The sequence below is a fragment of the Lepeophtheirus salmonis genome, chromosome 6, assembly GCF_016086655.4.
Source record: "Lepeophtheirus salmonis chromosome 6, UVic_Lsal_1.4, whole genome shotgun sequence".
NCBI lineage: Eukaryota > Metazoa > Arthropoda > Copepoda > Siphonostomatoida > Caligidae > Lepeophtheirus > Lepeophtheirus salmonis.
This window is the reverse complement of record NC_052136.2, coordinates 37,114,148-37,136,548: the sequence shown is the minus strand read 5'-3', so window position 1 is coordinate 37,136,548 and position 22,401 is coordinate 37,114,148. Positions and strand designations below refer to the sequence as shown.

Sequence of the window (22,401 nt, the reverse complement as noted above, 5' to 3'; positions counted from 1 at the left end):
GATAAGATTAGTAGAAAAATTGATAGATGCCTAAAAAAAAGGTGTAATATTCATTTCCCCACCTTTTAGAAATATAAATGTATCTTTACTTGTCCAATACTAAGCATAAGAATAGTACCTATGAGATCTTAATGGCTACAACTGAGACACCTAAGTGAAAATAATTGTCGAAGATTATATTATTAACCTTCTCTGACGACTAGGAATAAACTTAGTTATTGTTTTTCTTGTCTGATATTTTAAGAAATCTTATCTTCCCTATTTTTCCATTTTAGTCATTTAGATAAACATCTATTTGCTACTCCAACTGGTTAGTATTTATTGAAGAATTTATCATTGTATTTTCATCTAATAAATCAAACACCGTATCTATCTTTATTGCCATAATAATATTTGGTTGAAATATATGTATGTACATACAAGAAATAATATAATATTTAATTAAAGATTATATCTTCATTATGGGTATGTATATGAGTTTAAAGAATATGTTTTCTGAAAGGTGATTTATTGGTTTAAAAGAAAAGAAAGAATCAACTCCAACAAATCATAAAATCAGTCAACTTGATCAAATGTTATCAAAAATACACAAATGTAGTATTAATGATCAGTGGTGACACAAGTCTCTTTATTATCATATAAATATATAGTTAATAGTTTCGTTTTATGAAGCCATTTTTCATGAAATTTAATTTAGTAGGTTATGTGGACCATAAAAATATTTCATGTGGTAATGCGACCCATAATGTTGAAAGGTTGGATTACGCTTCTGATCTCATCAATAACTAATTTTAGCAAATTACAGTTTGGCACAGTAAGTAAGAGCTCGTTCACCAAAAATCATCAAATTCTGGAATAGTGTAGTTTTAAAAAAATATATATCATTTAATAAATTTGTATTATTTTAATTAGGCATGTAACTGCCTAAACCTCAATTAATCCGTTTCAAATTTGACATGGAGTCTAAAATCTGTAAAAGAACAATGTCTAAATAGTGCAGCCTAGACCAAAAAAAATTACTAGTCTCCAACCGTACCGTTATACTAACCTTGACCATGGCAACATGCGTTTTAATGTAAAACGTAGGAATCCAAACATTGTACATAAAGGAAGGGGATATTATCCAAATATTTACCACAGTAAAATATCAATTTTTTTATAAGGAAAAAAATATATATATAACTTTTGTTTTTTAAGTAATAAAAAAAATGAAAAACTTTCTATCAAAAATGTAAGAAAATATACTTAAAAAAAATCCTAGTCACAATCCTACAAAAGACTCGTATTTTGTCTTTTTAACAGACCTTACTCACGGTTCGACCGGCTCTGGCCCTTTCAACCTATATCTTAAATATGGCGAAACGCAACTGTTAGCTTCAGTAGATTCCTGGTCGTACGGATATATTTTTCTACACATAAGATGTCGATTTTTATGATATCACAAATGACGTCACTGTATCATTTTCCCTCATGACTTATGCAATTTTTCCTTCCCTTGTTAATTCAGTTAAAAGGGTGAATTCATGAATGCTCATGGTTAGTTATAGAGTAATATTCAAGTATAGTCGACGTCTAAAGTGGACAAAAAAGTATCACTACGACTACTACTTTCAGGGGCTTCCTGAGGGGGTGGAGTGGAGGGGCTTTACTCCCCCCTAAATGAAGGAATTTTTGTTTTGGATTAAGTAAAATAAAAGAAAAATTTGAAAAAAAAGCCTCCCACCCCAAAAAAAAAAAAATATATATATAATCTTGTGGATGCCCCTGACTTTGTAGAAATATATTACTTACGTGGTCTTCGTTTGGCTTTTTGGCGTACAGCTTTTCTTCAATCTATTGTTTGTTTTTTAAAAGTATTTCTACATGATAATTATGTTATTCTATGCCATGTGCATGAAATTTGACGGATATAACCTGACAAAAATGTTTGAATGTTGTTGAAAAGGAAATATTTGATATTTTAGAGCCATAAGTAATCTCAAAGCTGTTAGAGGAGACATTATAGAATAATATGTTAAGACGTATACAAGCTACAATATGTTCCAATGGTGAAATGACCTGATACTATATTTTGGTAAGCATTTCTTAAATTTCTTTAAAGAAATTAAAAATAGGGTCTATAAAATTACATCAAATCTTTAAGTTATTTAGGGGCGAAAGTATTAAAATATCCGAGGGATATTGTCGATTGTATTAAAAATATAGTTCTGGATTCCTTAATATATGAATGGTAATAATTGATAAGTAGGAGTAGAAGAAACAGTTTGTAACAATTGTAACATATAATGCAGATTATTGGGAAAAAAATAAATAATCTTCGTCAGCTTCTTTTCTTCAAGATATTGAATAAAAACGATTTTTGAGGGGTAAAAGTTGTTTTTAATGAGCATTATTTCTGTAATAATGCAGTTAGATGTTCATTTTTCCTGCAACTGAATTTTTGAATTAATAAACCATGGATTCTTTTTTCATCCCTTTGTACAAAGTGTTAAATTAATTTCCTCACACTGTTTATTCTTATTTTATATTATTACCCTTCACATTAAGTATGTTTTTAGCCAGAAGAGGACCCTGAAGAGTTTTTTTAGAGATAATTTTTACGATCTATAATATTAATGTAATAATATTTTAATCTAGCATAATGCATTGAAATTCAATCACTCAATATCATGAAAAGTCTAATTATTCATTCCTCAAAAAATCACTAAGTCTTTTTTTTTTTTTAAATTTCGAACCGAAATTCGATATTTTTATTAATGTAGCCATCCTTGGCTAAGGGAAATTAGAAACCTTTGACGAGTCGCATTCAAATTTGTAATTTGCGGAGGAAATTTTGACTTGTATAACTTTTAAATAGATGAAAACAATGTCAAACATTTTTGGGTAAATTATATTAAAATTTAGAGTCTAAGTCATAAAACAAAGTGTTGCAACTGCCCTTGGTCGTCCGTACATAATATTTTCTCAATCAGTTCTGAGGGATTGGAGCTCCAAAAAAGTTGAAAACTTGGGTTTTAGTACAATGAAGGTTTTGCAAGCAATTTAAATCCATAACTTATAGCATGGGAGGCGTTAGGGGGAAGGATTTAATGAAGCCCCAAAATACACCCTGGCGGATTTTAAATAAATTGCCCCCTTCCCCCGGTCCAAAAAATCTACCTCCAACATTGACTAATAATACACTATACGACTCTGAATAGTGCTGTATATAAATAAGGTACGTACCAAATAGGATTTGAAGACTGGTCTAGATAAATATATTGTCGCTGATAATTACTGATGTAGGTATATGTGCTTTAAATGAAAGAGTTATCCATAAGTGGTTATTAATTACGTCATACAAGTAATAAAAATCATTATAATTATATTCTTCAAAAAAGTGAAATTCACTCATCTAATTTTTTCATAAAATGTTGATTTTTATATTTTTTAATCGTTTCAATCGGCCGATAACATAAAAAAAACATAAAAATCAATTGAATTAAATTAGTCAATTCTTAAGTCAATCATATTACATTTCCATGAATTACCTTATGGGACTGTAATACCTCGTATAATTCGTACCACGTAGAAGGTTTCAAGAAATTTTGGCAGTGTACATTTTGTCAGGTAGGACTGTCATGTAATGTTTTTTTATGGCGAAGTCGAAGTAGTTGTTTTTTTTTTAAATTTTTTATATGACTTTAACTTATTCGAATGTCTTAAAAAGAATGAACAGTAATGGGCATTGGGCACCCTAACCCACTAATCGATTGATAAATAAATAATTCGAACTTTTTTTGTTCTGGACAAAATAAAGACGTGACTAGGTCCGTTCACACAGCAACGTTTATAAAACGGAGCTTTATTTAGGTTTTGCGTCTACAAGAAGACTTAATCCCAGTTGGTTAAGAATCTTGATGGGAGTGGGAATCTTATAGTTAGAGAAAAAAGGTAAATGAGCGCATTCTGAGTGAATATTTTAATTTATCCACTTAATTTATACAACTTGCATGTACGAGTCACAAATTTTCTAAGCAGATTGTAAAAGTTTATTACGCATAAACAGCGCTATAAAATTAACTCTAGAATATCGTTTTAGGTAAAACAAAACGCCGCTTTATGTGGATACAAGCCCAAAACAGATAAACATTTTGCATTTCCCTAAGAAAACGTTTTCGTGTGAACGGTACCTAAATTTGATAAAGACGGGAAGAAAAAAAAAAAAAAAAAACGAAATAACACTGGATTTTGTTTTAAAAACATAACTTAAATCCTCCAAGAAGAAATATCCTACGAAACTTTGTGACAACTATAGAATATAATAAAGTCATACTTCTATTAATTGATCATCTATACTTAGTATAAGAGATAGTGAACCTGACAAATGAAAATATCAATGGTGAAACTATTGATATTAATGCATATTTCTTTTATTGTTTATTCTATGAATATACCGATACCAAAATTCTAGGGGATTCCCATACTAAAATAGTAATTGTACCTATTTTTAGTGAAAAAATAGTAATAATTATATATTGGTTTGGTCCCTTGCAATATAAGAACAGTTTTATCCATCTAATTTCAGACAACAAACTAATCTAATAAGGATATATCATGATTAATTATACAATATATTGTAATTTGTGGAATTTGAAGTCTTGAGTCAATTCTTGCTTCTATAGATTACAATACATCCATACATTCCTTGTTAAAACTCAAACCAACTATTACAACTATTAATATTTATACTTATTTTATTTTTGCTCAGACACAGCTTTTAGCTTATAATAAATATGAAAATTCATATAAACATTTATTCAATTAAATTTAAGATATATTAATTTGAATATCTAACAAGTTCGAGATTTAATTTATCAGAAATGTTATTTGTTGGTTTATTTTTTAATATGAATTCATAATTTTAATTGTTTCTTTAAACTCATGCACTTTATTACTTAGTAGTAAAAATAATATTGCATTAGTTTATAATAATTTCATTCATAAATTGTCATGGATACATTGAACTCTTTCAAATGGAAGAACTGCAAAAACAAAATATAGTCCAATATTTTGTTTTTGCTTCATAGTTTCCACTTGGAATATAATATGCTTACAACATAAAATATAGTCTGTAAAGCACATATTTGTTGGTGACTGATTTACAACTAAAAATTGAATATGACAGGAGTATCAACAGGCCTACCCCCCTAAAGTTAAAAATAATAACAGTACCCTATATCAACAGAACCAATTTCCTGGACTATTGCTGTACATTGATGAATATAAAGCTTTCAACAACAATGTTGAATATAAAATTATTGTATTTAGTTCATAATATTCCTGCTTGACATAGACATGTATGGACAACGTTAAGTTTTAATTTTGTACCTAGAAAACTTGAGTAGCATTACAGAATCTGATTTTCAATCAAGAAAATATTAAAGTTTAACTAAATATCCTTTAGAACAAGTATCTCAACTCTCGGATAAATTACCTTTGAAGTGTTGCGATTGGATCCAAGGCTGTTTTATTTCCATGAAATACATTTCCAAACATATTATTTAGAGTATACATATATTGGAACTTGTCTAACTGGACCGTTGGTTATAATAGTTAAGTTATCTCCTGCTTTAATATATCATTAAAATATCCTTTTATCCTTAAATGAAGGGGTGATATCCCTAATTATAACTAATTATTAGCGTTAATGATCCTACGCTCGAAAAGGCTTCAAATTGAGATAACATGACGAAAAGTATTATTTCTACATAGAAGAAACTACACACTCATTATTTTAAAAACAAGACTGCAACTCATTTGTTTATCATGAATCTATAAAAAAAAAACCAAATCTTGATATAATCTAAACAACAGTTATAGTATTTTCTCAAAATATAAACAGTATATATTTGTAGTTGACAGTACGAATCGAGATGAATTCATCCTGTTCGTTTGTCTACGTACATTGATATCATAGGCTAGAATCTTGACTTACAGTTGAATTTATGAAGACATTCTGAGGCTATAACAAAAGATTTATGGGTTTGGAAACTATGAAATGTGCATGATGAATAACATCAATTTGTCATAATGCAATAATGTGAATCAAAGGTCAAGTCATATTTAGGGCATATGAAAATTAATATGTATGTACTTGAATGATATGTATCTATTATACCACTATCTAGTAACCACTCACCACATTTCTCATACATAAAATAAAATGACATGGATAAAAGCAAACTAATTAATTATACATAAAATTGATTAATGTAACAATTATGAGCCGTAAATAAACTATAATCAACATTTCGCCTACCTTTCTCACAAAAAGTGAAGAAATTTTCGTCAAAATTGGCATAAAATCGAGTTAAAACTTCTAGCTCCACTATTTCGGCAGAAGGAGCCTCTTCTTGAGCTCCATAGAGCATATCCTTCATTTCCTCGTATTGTATATATTGTTTCCGCCATTCTGGAGTGATGTGAGCCCCAAGATTTTCTCCAAATTTCATGGTGCTCCTAATATGTCTTTCTTGAACTATATTCGATCTTCAATTGATATTTGCTGTTGTTTTGTCTCACTCTGCTGAGGTGAGTCTTTGAAACTCAGTAATAGTGATGTTGTCGGAAAAAAAAAAAAAAAAAAAAAGATGTGCGCTTCCCTCCTCCTCCTTCCTCCCTCCTCTGCTTCTTCGTTCATCCACGATGCGGGTAAACTCGAGTGAAAACACTTCTTGATTTATTTATACAATTTTTATTATGTATTTGTTTTAAAGGGGCGGGGGTCAGGAAACCATTAAAAAGATCTCTGGAATAAAAGAAGTGTTAAAAATTATATAATCTTTTAATTCGTCAATATAAATAAAATTATGTAGGTATAATACAGAAGACTCATATTCCTTAACAAAGTATGAATTAATTACATAGGGGAGACCAGCAAACGTTACAACAAGTCTTTTTTCCCAAACATAAAAAATATACAACCATAACCATTAAATGAACATTACATATTGCAGATCATTTTGAAAAAAAAAACACAATAAGTGTTCTTCACTTTTCCTCGAGATATTGGAGCAAATCTTATTTTGAAAGGGAAAAGTAGTTTTTGAAGGAGCAATATTTTTTTAATAATGTAGTCAGTTTCTCATTGTTTTTGATGATGATGTAACTCATTTCATTTGAACGAAGACCACGTAAACAAAATATTTGTACAAGAAAAATGTGTCGGCATATTTTTTTGTCCGCTAGGAGCGTTGTATAAAATATTACACAATAACTAACCAGTAACTAAGCAGCCTCCATGAATTCACCTTTTTAACTGAATTAATAAGGTAATGTCTGCATACGCAGGAAAATGTTGAATACGGCATAAGTGAAAATGAAAAAAAAAAGAAATAGAGTGACGTCATCTGTGGTATCATTATAAGAGACACCTTGCGTGGAAAAAAGATATCACTACGACCATCTATCTCCTCAAGCTTACAGACACGTTTCGCTACTTCTCTTTAAAGTTTTAGTGTGAGCTATTTTGTTAGCAATTGATATAATTTTGCTTGATAGTCTAAGCCCTTTCCATTTATTAAAAATGATAGGTCCCTAATATATTTAATCATTCCCAAAATAACGATAACCTGGGCCCGTAAATACATACTTCCATAATATTATTATTTGAAACATTAATTTGGATCCATGTCCTTTATTTTAAAGAAACAAAACAAAAACAAAAATTGCCAAATTTATCTTATGTCAATAGTACTAGATAAGACTCAAACTCTTCAATACATATAATGTACATAACAACTAACTACACCACGGGATTGGCCTTGTCAACTCTTTAATTCTGTCAAAAAACAACTTGTACAAATAATGTCATCAGTACTAGTGATGTTTAAATTATGTAAATAAGATTTGTTTGCATTTTTGGCTATTATTTGCATTTTTTTTTTTGCATTTTCGAAATTTATTTACATTTTCCCTGTCAATTTTAGATTAAAAAATATTCATTTATTGGAGTAAAGGGAGGATTGAGTGCGAGTATTGGAGGAGAATAAAAAGAAGAGTTCAAATAGTGATTGGGGAAGTACTCTAAGAAGATGATGCCTAGACGCACCAGATGATAATTCAATGGAATAAGGACCTGCTGCATTGAGAAATTTGTATGATATATTTGTTTTTTAACAGAATACATCCTATTACCAGATTTATTTGCATTTTTCTGTATTTTTGAGTTTTTTATTAGCATTTGTATTTGCATATTTAGCTCCATCGAAGCACTTTTTCATTGTAAAAAATATGCTACATGAATAATGATGAATGATTGAAGGGAAATCATAATACATTTTTTGAAGAGATACACAATGTAAAAGCTTCTCGCAAAAAATATATTACATTTTTTTCACAGAATAAAAATAATTGTCACCTTTTGCAATTTATAATAGAGCTGTACCGACCTGAGTCCATTAAGTCGAGCGTTAAGTAAAGGTCGACTCGAGTCGAAAAATTAAAAAGCGTAAGATAAAAAATAAACTTTAGAAATTACGAGCTTTACTCGTTACTCGTATGAATACTCATTACTTGCCCAAACATTTAACCTAATTTAAAAATATACATTTTATTTTGTTGTCAGCTATAGATGTTTCTGCTTCATTTCTAAATTAGTGTTCTCAACGTTGATTGGTTGAACTACAATTTGTTCCTTTTAAGCTGTTAACAATTCCCTACAATAATGAATAATAATTCCATATGGTAAAAATTGGCTAACTACTAATTGATTTTAGGCCTTTTCCTCCAGATTTTTTCCGGAGCAGTCGGTACGATACATCCAATTGAAAATTCTAGCAAGCTTGATTACATGATGGTCTACCCCAAGGTTAATAGAAATACAAGGTTAGACCATCATGTAATTGGGCATCCTAGAATTTTTAATTTGATTTATCGTACCGACTGCTGGACACAACACAAAGATTTTGACAAACCACACACCCACTCATAGTCTACCACGTCAATATTGCTAGAGTTTTCAATTTTATGTATCGTACCGCCTGCTGGGCAAGGAAAACAGATTTTGACAACACACGCAACCACTCATACACTATGACATCAATATTAATAAGCGTAGTGGAAGTGCAACATCAGTTGTACACGCGTTATTGTGCAGCCTTGTATTTTATCAACCTTGAGTGTATCCTATTAAAAAATAAAATAAAAGTGGAATACATATATATATTATTAAAGCAAAGTTTATCGGTCAGTTTGTCTCAAATTAACTTATGCGTACCTATTGCACAACAACAATCAACATACTTCTACATAGTGCTGCCAGTAAAAAGAACTTAACTTCTATTTGCTCGAAAAAGAAAAAAAAGGAATATCAAGTTTAGACAAGTTTCGAGTAAATACTCGCCTTAGGCACACGAACCGAGTTTGCTGGTGTCATTTTGTTAATTTTATAAAAATCGGGCACACATTGACGAGTTTTGCTCGTGCTGTATCACTTATTAATTTTCATAATATAGGCTTTTATATGTCCCATCCATACCCATTGTCCTTTACTGCATTAAACATATTATACATTTTTTAAATATAACAATATTCACAATTATATCCTCATTTTTAAAGCAAAAACTTATAACCTATAAGCCAATATTTTCACTATTGGTTGAGGTTGAGTAATGAAAAATCAAATCAACTCATATAAATATTGAGTTAACACGATTTTTGTTTTTAAATTTGAAATTTGAGTCGAGTAGAACCGAATAAACAGGTAACTATTTTAAATCAATTTAAATGTGTAGATAATGGGACTTCTATGCTTTAAATACGATTGTTTTTAACGATTGGATCAATGATCAATTAATAATTCTTTCATGGCTATTTGGAATCTTTTTAAAAAGGATGAATAATAATTTGATTTATAGTTTGTGAACATGAGGATAAAATATCATTCAAGAATATGTCTCTCATCATCTAAAATGACTTTGACTTTGTAACTAAAATAATAAGGAAAAAAATTAAATTGTCAAATGTTATTAAGAACTTAATGAATTTGCAAAAAACATCACTTGTGAAATAATCTTGTTATATTATAGAGATGACACCAAGATTTTAATTATGCTGGCAGTACACAAACCCTTTTTAGGGGCATATTCGTAAAAAAAAAATATGACCTAGTTATGTAAAAATCCCCGTAACATAACATGATAACTCTGAATATAAATAATATTTGAGATGAGATCAGCTTAGCTTTCATGACATTTCATTAAATTAGGTACAAACAGCTGTTAGATGAAGGAAATAAAATAATAATGGGACGATTAATCGGAATAGGAGAATCGGGATCGACATTGGGAAATAATGTTTAATTTGCAATTCTGATTCTTATTTACGATTTACTAGTATATAACTATTTATTACTTTTGTATGTAAAGAAAAAAAGATAGGCCCCCCCCCCCCAATTTAGCAATTTTCGGGTTTTATACTAGAAAATATAATATTGGAAATTAAATTAAATTTTGCAATTTTTTCTGAATATCTATGGATTTTTGAAATTTTTCCCCAAAAATTCATCACATATAATTTTTTTCCAAATTTTTTTATTTTTTATGAACAGCTGTGATTTTTTGGATTTTTTTTTCGAGAATGGATGTGGATTGTGTACATTTTTTTTTCAAAAAAATGTAGTTTCTGGATTTTTTTTTCAAAGAATATTGATAATTGCTCTGGAAAATATAAAAATCTGAATATGTTGGAAGTACAAAAAGTAAACCGCTTGTCTAAGTTCATATTTTATACGTTTCTACAATCTATATGTCATTACCTACCATTCGAACTGATCCTTTAATGTGCTTGTGATTAGCTTGTGGGAAAACAATTGGGATGGAAAAAAATCAACATCAATTGATTCTTAGCTATGTATCTACAGGGTTAAACTTACCGGGCCGTGCAAAATTATTTACCGATGATGTAAAATATACTTTTTAAGAGGTTTTGTGGCAACCAATCTGATTGTTTCGTATTTTTACTGTTAAAATAAACAAAAATCCTTCCTGTGAGAGCGTAACAACTTCCACACGTGAGACCATGTCCATGGAGATCCAATGGGAAGGCCATGAAGCCAGTATGGTTCCCCACTGGCTCAGATTAACAGCGGAGGATTATGTTAAGTTTCTGGCGTCCAAGGTCCTTCCGTGGATCAAATCCATAGTCGGCAACTCTCCTTGGGTTTTTCAACAAGATGGAGCACCCGCCCACGCTTCCAAGAAAGCTCAGGAGTGGCTCAAGGACAACATGAAGTTTTGGCCAAGGACTACTGGCCCCCTCAGAGCCCAGATCTGAACCCACTAGACTTATCTATCTAGGCGCACGTGGAGACCAAGGCCTACAAAAAACGACGCAAGAACATAAATGCCTTAAAGGCTGCTGTCAACAAGGACTGTGCCTCCATGGATGCCGATTACATCCAGCAAGTCTGTGGTAGCTTCAAACGTCGCCTGATCAGTATCATTGAGTCAAATGGTGGCTACATTGATTAAATTTGATCACAAACTATTTTATTATTCTAAAAATGTATGAATAAATTGTTTCTCAAGTCATTCGAAATGTCATTATTGTCTGCAATATGTTCTGAACCAAAATCGGTAAATGATTCTGCACGGCCCGGTATATATGTATGTATATGAAGTTAAAAACAGATTCATACTTAAAAAAGAGGGAATTTTTAATCTTTAACCGTCATGATAAGTATCCATCAAGACAAAAACAAGCCTGAATTTCAAAAAAAAAAAAAAGATCATGGATTACATTTGTATTCTTCGACTAATTATCGTCAATTTCTATCACCAAATTATTCTTATTTACGCTTTGGAGACTCCGCAATTTGCACTTAAAGTAACTAAACTTGATTGTAGGAATAAAAAAATAAGAAATTGATAGATCGGGATCAATATAAGTCTTTTAAATCAAATAAAGTTTCTAAACTATAGCTGAAACTCTTGAGTTTCTCATTATGCATTGCTCTATGCTATATACCCTTTAAATACAATGTTAATTTGGACTCAATACTCAGCACCTTAGCATTATCAAAGCTGATGAGTGGCCTTTCAACAGCCCTCACCTTAGACCGTGTGATTTCTAGTTGTGGTCAGAGCTGAGAAAGAAGGTAAAAGAACATCCCAATAGCTCCTTGAGATCCCTGAAGTTCTTTGCGAAGAGGAACATGTCCCGCTTCTACAAGAAAGATGTAATAAAGTTCTGCCCGGTCTTTATGTACCATTTACAGTAGGTGATGAATGCCGAGGGTGATCATATTGAATGATACAACAGGTAATTAATTGTTCATACGTGAATAATTATACAACTTTATTTGAGACCCTTACAGGTTATTTGATTTAGAAGAGGAGGAAGGATCCTGACGGGAGTTGAGTTCGGTTTTTAAGAGACACTCCTTGTTAAGAGTTTTTTCGTGTTGTAATTAAATATTTTATTATTAGTAAGAGGATTCATTATTTGATTAAGGGTGGGTAATGCTTAATTGTAAATCTATTTTAGCATGTAATCATCTTGAATCATCATTCGTTGTTCAAATGATTTTTATTCAGTATGATATGTAATAAATTTGGTCTAAAAAAGCAATCTACTATTATTTAAACTTAATTGAATATATTGTCCGAATACTACTGCTCACCCCTGTATATATGAAGAAAAAAAATAGATTGGATCTTCTCATTTTCTTTATATTTGTTCAAGATTGTTTTGATGTTGACGCACGACATATATATAGTGTGGAAACAGCATGAGTAATCAAAAATATCCTCCCAGGTATATATATACACGTTATTGCACATACAGCAATTATAAGCTCTCAATGGATCAATTTTCTTTGTAATAATCATCAAAAGAGATAATTTGCATTAGTTGTAGATACTACATTTACCTAATTTCCATATATTCTACAAATCATCTACCTAATCTGTATAAAAGTAAATTATAGGCAGAGTAGAGTTGCACAATCTGAAAACTTTATTTTATGTTGTTTTGGAAATATCATAAAGTTTTCTAAGCAAATCTTTTGAATAATTCTTTTACATGGAAAGTTTCATTTCATCTCTCAGCCTTTCCTCAAAAAATACCTTAGTCAGACTTTAAATTAATTTTCTAAAATTGATTTTTTTTCATTATTTAACAACATTAAAATTTTAATGAAATAGTAATAAAAACATTCAAAAAAATTCATTCATAAAGAAAATAATTCAAATTATTTTATTAAAAAGCCGTTACATTGTAAAATAACAATAAAGTAATTATATAAATTTCCGAAGCTCAATACATTTTAACTTGTCTAACTTGACCCTTTCCCATAATATTTGAATAGTCCTGCTCTATACCTTTTTAGTAAATTTCCTCAATTATGTATTATAATACTTGTAAGATAATTGTACTATATACAAACTAGGGGTTCTCACTCATAAACCCGGGATTTCTCGGGGTTTTTCATCTACAGGAAATCCTACACTTAATTATTTAATCCTATAACTTTCATTAATTGCATAATCCAGCAAAAAACAATTTGTTCGTCTCTTGCAATTAAATTATTTTTCTTAGTGACCGGATAAGGTAAAGAAATTCAAAAAGGTGGAGCAACGGATTCTAAAAAATTACTCGTACACCAGAGTCGTCGCTAGCTCATTTTTTCTTCTTGTTTGAGGGGATGGGGGCTTAATTTATTATCATTTCATTATCATATTATATTCAGTAAAGACTGTATTCTCAACCATGAGTTGACTTCAGTTCAGTTCTATTAATAAAATGCATGCCAAAATAATTTAATAAGCAGCTTACTCTATAACTAAAAGGAGGATGTGAACGTGGAAGTGTTGTTGTAAAAAAGGATTGACTGCTAGCAGGTTAAATAATTATTTAATAATTAAAGTAGTTCAAGTAAAGATATTTGATCGAATACAGTTTATGGTTGATGTTTTGAGTCTATTAGTCTGTTAATTTATACTTGAAAAACAACTGATTATTTCATACCAATAAGGAATGTAAATTATAGTATGCACTTACATACATGAAAAACAAGTTCAACAACAAAAATTGTCAATTTTTATCATAAATTAGTAGATATCTCGACCCACTATAGTATTATGTACTTTGTTGTACCTAAATTAAACTATTTTGTACACCAAATATACAAATAGATAGGGACAGGATTAATCTGTAACATCATCATACCGAGATAAAAACCACCAACAGAGAAAAAAATTACTTACTCCACATGGACATTGTCATTATTTTAAGATTTTTTAAAGTATACACAAAGCAGACTGAATTTTGAGTACTTCTCCAATATAGGTTAGCTCAAAAAAAAAAATGTTTGGTGTATGAAAATGGCTGAGTTTGCATGATAAAGTTTTAACTTTGTGTATAAATATGGGAGATGGATGTAATTCTATTTACCATACTTATAGTGATGTAACAGATCCTTAAATTGCCTTCCATGATTATATACGGTTCTTTGCTTTTAAAGTCCAGGGTTCTTAACGAATCATCATCTAAATTTGAGTGGTTTTGACCAAGTTCCTCAATTAGGCAGGAGATCAGGTTGTTTCTTACTATTTTCTGTAAAAATAGTACGTATATAATATCAAGAGCAAGATAAAAAGGGTTTGAGGGAGGCCCGTCTCTATTATTAATAGCCTGAGATAGTATCTTCAGAGACGTGGCAAAAATCAAAAAAAGTCAATTAAGCAACTTGTTATTGTTCCAAAAAACAAAAACAAAGAAGTAAATTTTAGATTTAACTATGGTAGAGCAGTGGTTCCCAATCTATTGGTTACAACCCCAACTGGGATCGCCTAAGTCCTTCAAAAAAGTTGTTTTTTTATCCTTGGTTTTTATTTATGTGTTAATATCAATATTATCTAATTATAATAGTCAACTAAACTAAAATATATTTTGTAAAATTTGAGATTGCCTATGATGAATGGATAGATCAACCCAACTAACTTTGTTTTCTTGGGGTCACCGCAGCTTGACAATATTATTAAGTAGTCAGGGCACAAATTAGTTTGGTAGCTGCTGTTGGAGATGGTGAGTAGGTTCTCTCTTCTCTATTATATGGAAAGTAACCTTTTTTTGTAAAACCTAATCCAAAGCACCCATTTTTTTTTTCCTTTTTCAACCAGCCATGCTGATTTTTATAAACTATTTTAGGTAATATTTTTTGTGGAATATCAGATCTTTTAACAGGAGGAGTTATAAGTAGTCATGTAAATTGCTTGTAGTTTTTAGCTGGCCTATTATTTTCGAATTGGAAATCTGAAGAATGAATTTTCTCTTCTTAACTGTTTTCATTATTATTTGACTCTTGAGTAGTGAACTTCCATTCCTACTGCATTCAATTATACTCAAAACCAGACTGAACATTCGTTAATACCCTGAAATATTTGTTTTGGAGTTATAATTGTAAGTTCTTGTTGGACTCCGAGCAGAATTGAGGATCGACATCTGAATAATTATTGCAAGTGTCCTTGTTTATTTCCTTCTACCTCTTCTTCCTTGTCACCGCTCATTGTATCTGATTTAATGAAACGTCATTATGGATAAGCTGATCTCCTCCAAAACATTCTTCAAATTGTTAGGGTTACTATGTTGATTTTCGGGGTTTTTTTTGTATGCCTCAAATACATGCGACTTTCATCACTAGTTATCAACATTTTTGTGAGATATCTATGATTTGCCACGAGTAGGTTTGAGAATTGCAAGTTGTTGTAGAGGGTGTGCAACAAATTATTGGTGCCAGGCATAATTTGATATCTTGTCTACTGAAGACTAATCCAGATTTTACTCTCCAGAAACTGAATCAAAAACCAAAACACAGACACTGCATTGAACCATATGGGGAAAGTAAGGAAGTGTGTCATAGGTTTTCATATAGGAGCAAGCAGGCTTGTGTCAGTCCTTGTTTATTCAGTCCAGTCCAGTCTAATTTTAGGGTCGGCCCTATTAGTACTTAGAATCTGTCCTTCGGACTGTCAGTAGTAGAACTGATTAAGAAATAAAGTCGAATGACGCAATCAAGAACCGAACTTTATAAGATTTAGGACTGATATGCAGGACGGAACTCCAATCTTCAATCCTAAATAAGGACCAACACAACACTAGAAGCAATCACATTGGTTTAATGACATTGCAAAAAGCGTGACATAAAGGAACATTACATGTATAAATATTAGTAGAATAAATTAGCCTTGCAGATAAAAACATCAAAAAAGAGAGTAACTTTTTCTTTGAGAGTCTAGGATTTTCGTACATCTTTTTTTCATATCAGAAGAAACTCAGAAGTTATAAAAGAATTGGGAGTGATGCCTGAATCCCAGTGATAACTTCGTCAAGTCTGACAACATGAAATAATTTATTTAACGAAACTTATTTTCTTGAGGAAGACGAAATAAAAGATAACTACGATGAAACAATGACGATTCACTTCCATAATCCGTGGTCCTAGGGTTATAAAACACTATTAGAAGGGATTCTTAATGCTCCATGAAGCGGTGGTGGTTACTAACTACCAACCCATTCGACTCGCGGTTTACCTGCACAACCAATGGGCTGGGGTACATTATAGTATATTGAAAGGGGTCTTTGATACTCAGGGAAGCAGTGACGGTGGATAATGATCCACATTCTGGACAAGTGGTTCAATTATTGTACTATCTGTGCTGTATAATAATATATTACAAGGGGTCCTTGATACTCAGGATAGTAGTGGGAATAGGTTTGGATCCACCTTGGGGACCAGCTGTCCATCTGTACAACCTGTTGGCCGAGGTATATTTTGAAAATAAAATTGAGTCTCTTGTGATAATTTCTCATCATACTATAGTTTGATTGTATGAATACAATATAAATTTCAAGAAAAATATACTAGATCAGAGATGTGTAACATTTTAATATAATGGCCCGCATTGCCACTAAAAATATGTTAATGGGCCTTAGAACCTGTTAAGTTAAATTTCTTGAAAAATTTATAAAAAACAAACAAACTATTATATACAAATTTATTTTAATTTTAGATCAAATATAACAAAAGGCCAAATCTAATTCTTCAAGGCTAAACTACTTAAAAAGCTAATCTGGCAACCCTGTTAGAATCCCAAAAAATAAAAGATACCGTCAAATATATTTTCAATGTTTGTACGTTTTATGAGCGTTCCACACGTTTTGATGATACTACGTCAATTTTGCTAAAAAACACTACTTGAAGTGACAATGAGTAGTGGGTCACAACTAAACATTCAGGTTGGACATTCCTACACTGTATTATCAAACCGCTTGCAAGGAAATTGTACCTTAATAAAATCCTTAATGCTCAATGACATATTTTTCAATTGTTATTTATTTCTAAGAAAATATAAATCAAAAATTGTTTCCAATGCAGAGGAAACTCTGACAAAGACGAAATTCTGACGAAGGCGAAACTTTGACGAAGACAAGTTTAAAAAAAAACTATGGCGAAACAATGACGATGTCTGACAAAGACAATATTATGACACAGATGAAACTCTGACGAAGACGAAAGCTGACGAAATGATGACAAAGTCTAATGACTGACGAAGGCGAGACGAAATAAAACGAAGACGAGACGAATCTGAAAATAGCTGACAAAGTTAACAGTGCTGAAGCCTTATAAGTTGAATGAATATCAGTATGATGGAGAAGAGTGATTTATTTGTTTTGTACATACAGGACACTGAGGGACTTAAATCAATATTAGAGATTTTTTAGAATATGAAAGAAAGCGGAGAATACTTTTGTAGTACTATACTTTCCTGTATCATAGAATTATAGACACATGGAATAATCACACATGCTGTTAAGCTTTTCTTTTTTTCTTTTTCTTCTTCCCCTCTTGAAGGAATAGTGCACAAAAATGAGTTTGACTCTTTTTTCAAACAATCTCTGCTTATATATTCCCTGTATGGGGAAATAAAAATCATGTGTTTCTAGAATTCCATAACTCTATATAGAGTCTGAATGAACTTTTACAGGATGGTTTTTAAAAAATTCTGGATTTTGAGTAAACTTTTAACACAAAACTTAAAAATCGATTCCATGGGTATTTTCTACTCTTGAAAAAAAAAAAAAAAATGGAAAGAAAAAACAAAATCTAAGGGAAAATTCATTGAAAGCTTTATTATCATTTTGTAAAAGATATTTTAGAACGATAAACAATGTTTCAAAAGCTTTTTAATAATTTTTTTAAATTGTTTTTTCTCTTCATTTTTTATTAATTGTAGAAAATCGTGGTATCAACAAAAGACGGGTATTCCTCATTATTAAAAAAATCATCCCAGCCCTATAAAAAGGAAATCGTAATAAATTTTAGAGTAAAAATGAAAATAAACTTGAGTTGCTGTGATCATATCAACCAAGGCAGATTTTAGAGGAACATTTGTCCCTGTAACTTGCTCTCAATTGTGGCCTTCTAGGTATATTTTAACTTTATACACTGAGAATAAACTGTTAAAAACCCATAAAAAGTGATGAAACGAAAAAAAAATCTTTAAAAAATATAATATACGAATTAATGCATGCCAATTTTAGGCCTATATTTATGCCAGATCAAGACGTGAAACAGCCAGTAAAGCCCATGCTGGACCAGATGCTGGGTTGAAATTAAAACTCCTTGAAAAATATTCCTTGATTTCAATAGGTACTTATCCCTAACCCTTATGAACCTTTATTAAATTAAAACAAATTTGATTTTATAATAAATATTATATAAATTATATCTCCAATGAACTGAAATACATATCATAACTTCGTATAAAAAATCTTTTCTTAACCAATGTCCTTTCTCATAAGCATATGAGAGTAGAAACTTTTTATGGGGGCATTCAAATTTTGCCCAATTACCATATTTGTGAGTAGTATTTTTTGTTAAAAAATTTATTGACAGTTTTTTCGGAACTTTTTTAACAAATTATATTTTTAGGTGTCCTTTTTACACTATTTTTTTTTTTGTAAAAAAGCTTTTTTTAATTAATTGTCTTCATATTTTATTTAATGGCGACTTTTTGAAAAGAAAGGAAATAGTTTTTTCTATGTTTAAAATGCCCTTTAAATAAGTCCTTTTTCTTTTTTTATGAAAACTATTCTTAGTATATATTGTACATATATTTTTTTAATTATGCCCACTATGGGATCCCCAGTCAAATGAAGCTCTGCTGCTTGCTAGAATATACCATGAATACTGATAGTTTCCACAGAATATAGACATATTTGGGGTGTTAAATTTGTTTATTGGGAATCAGAATGTACCAACCAATGGTTATAAACTGACCAATTATTTAAATAGTATTGGTATTAATCCTCTTTCAAAATTGCAGAGAGTATAAAGAGTATACTATTTATATATACGGGACGAGATGGTATTAAGGACCGGTACAACCCTTCATATTTCAAATATAAAAAATATATTTGGTCATGGTTTCTATAACAAAGCAAAAATCATTGCCGGGAAAATGCTCTCTGTATATTTTGCACCAGAAAAAAGTTTTCATCTTTGGCAGATTAATTTGCAGAAAAACTTTGATAAGAAAGATTCTACTACTAATCAAAGAAAATATTTATAATTTACCATATCAAAATTGAATGGTAAATTATAAATATTCTTTAGTATATTAAAGATAAGTATAATATTATTTATTTTTACAAATCATTACCGACCTTTATATTGATCTAATTTACTGAAAAGTTTTCAATATATACAAATCTGAAAAAAAGAAAAACTTTTATGTAGATAATTTCCTTCCAACAATAGAAGTTAACTTTTTTTTTCCAAAAACCTCCTACATTTTAAGGGAAATAAGATCTGAATTTGCACGCCCAAAGTATTAAGAATTCGTATTCTTATCCATAAAGGCAATAGAACCAAAAAATCACGACCAAATACTCAAGAATATGTACATGTATATAGATATGTTCATATATGTAAGTGTAAGTCCTAGCAGGACTCAGAGTAAAATTGAGGATAAACATTACAGTAATTTTCATTATATCTCTTTGATATAGTATAATGAGTGGAATTTGTTCATATTTCCTTCATCTCAGAAGATAGAATAAAACGTTATGACAGCTAAGCTCCTGTTCTCGCAAACATTCTTCAAATTGTTAGGATGACCACGTTCATTTTTTGTTATATTATACACAACTCTAGGCATATTATGAATTATTCTTTACAAAGTTGTAATTTAATCATTTATTAAATTATATTTATGGGTGATGAAACTCTTGAATTTTCAAACGTGTAATACGCTACAAAATTGTAATTTTTCATCAGTTAAAGGTTAAAAATTAACATATGGAATTTCAATCAGTACATATTCTTAACATATAGGTATGTATTGAATATAACTCCTATACATAAAGCTTTCCATCGCTTTTCAAGATAAAAATAACATATCTATGTAAATTATGAACCTTTTTACATAATACTTATAAATCTACAATATCAAAGCAGCTGTCAGTAAGAAATATCAGATTTCAACTTATAAAGATAATTCATATTATCGTTGCAATTTCTTTTTTTCAGCCTAATCCTGTTATTAGCATTGTGCTCATCCAAATTTATTGGGGAAGGTTCAGTCTTGGGACCCGTCCTATAGCCTTTAAGGACAATCAATTCTTGGGAACGGTCCTTGCAACTCTCAGCTCTTGTTTTTTCTTTAAAATGTGGAGAATGTATTATGACAAAGAAGATGTATGTGATTTAAGATTAAGAGAGAGAAAAAAAGAAGAAATATACAAGTAAAAATCCTTTGTCTTATTCTCTCTTTCTTTCTTTTTTCTTCATAAACTTTACAATCTCCTTTTAAAAAGTGAGCAAAGATACATACCAGGATGTAGGAAGAATAGTTCATAACTCTACGGCTTTTGCTTTATATGAAGTAGTCGTTTGTTCGTCAAAAAAAAAATATATTCTAGAAAAATGATATCTTAAGGCCAACACGGCATTGAAGACCAAAATTTTTTTTATCAGAACCTTCTCTGAGCCCTTAAAAAGCAAAAGGAATTTTTTAGCAAATCCGTACATTAGTTTGGCCGTAATTCATGGATACACAAAGACATTCGCATTTAATATATAGAGATGCATTAAAATACAGGTAAATACTATTTATATTTAATTATATAATTTATTCTGTTATACATGGCAAGATAATCAAAAAAGGAAAATCACACTCAATGACGTTACGAGGGATGGATTTTTGCTTCTTTGGGGAAGAGGAATTGGGCTTGACCGTGGAACTCTGTCCTAGATAAGGACCCACCATAATGAAACAAATATATAAAGATGACAAAGTATGCAGAAGACAGTTAAATTACATTCAACTGTTAATTTTGGCAAGCCTAACTGAAGAGGTTCCACCGAGACAGCCATAAATTTAGTAATAATATCCAATAGGAGGCCAAACTCAACAACTGTAAAAAAAAATACTCGACATCAGAATATTTATTCTCTGTCCATATAACACAGCATTGACGACCATCTCAAAATCGTTATCACCTTTATATTTTTCTTTCTTTATGGGAGCGACATACAGCAACCGTTACTTGACTTTTTCTTGGGGGGGGGGGGGGACGAAACTTTGACAATTTTGACTGTATGTTTTGCAAGTCATATTTTTTTAATGACTAGCTATAGAATTGGTAAAAATGAATATAATTAATTTGAAATTGTGACAAAAAATATCCAAAAATTTTACAATGTACTTTCCTTTTTTCCAAAAAACACAGATTTATTTACAAATTTTAGACAAGGGGGTTTAGTCCCCCCTTCCCTACATCCCCCGTTCGACACAACACTCATTGTGACATTGTAATATTATGAATCATATACTATTCATAAATACTTATATGTATATAAAAAAGAGACCATATTTGATTAGGAACTTGTTCAATAAAACTGGAATATCAACAAATAAGAAATCATAGCAGCCCATTTACAAATACCAAAGAATAAGGAAGAACAGTAGTTTATTATCAAATAAAATAATTGCTTTATTTATTTGAAACGAGATCAAGAAATAAAGACTATAATTATAATGGCAACCATGACACTCAAAAAAATATATAAGGAAACTTGAGAACAAGAAAATATATTAGTGTTAAGATACTGTATTTATTTTATTCAAATTCAAAAAGTTATTTGTGTCCACGCTAGGAAGAAATCAGCTTCATTTAAGCATGTTAATATCTTTAATGTATCTAATGAAAATGCGGGTACAAAATTGTACAAGTTACGACTGGGATATAATAACTTGTCCATGTAAATTATACAATTACATCTTCATACGCTTAAAAATACCTGCATTCTCACACTAATGAGAATCTTATTATTTGTAATTCAGTATTTGCATT

General features: G+C 30.4%; 2 protein-coding genes across 5 annotated transcripts in view; one reads left to right on the top strand and one right to left on the bottom strand.

Moving 5' to 3' along the window:
* mRpS7 (mitochondrial ribosomal protein S7) overlaps window positions 1-22,401 on the top strand; it is an 88,207-nt gene that overhangs the window by 29,652 nt on the left and 36,154 nt on the right. The window lies entirely within an intron of this gene.
* The window catches only part of LOC121119729 (solute carrier family 53 member 1), a 35,046-nt gene that overhangs the window by 7,399 nt on the left and 5,246 nt on the right, over window positions 1-22,401 (bottom strand). For 2 of the 4 annotated variants that reach the window (XR_011780713.1, XM_040714489.2), the window contains exon 2: window positions 6,302-6,790. Coding sequence is in view for 3 of the 4 variants with exons in the window: in XM_040714489.2 (XP_040570423.1) it covers window positions 6,302-6,494 (193 nt within the window). In the remaining variant the exon portion in view is untranslated. Of the gene's footprint in view, window positions 1-6,301; window positions 6,791-7,263; window positions 7,348-14,436; window positions 14,599-22,401 lie in introns of those variants that run through there. The other 2 variants (XM_071889332.1, XM_040714490.2) reach the window with 2 other exon arrangements.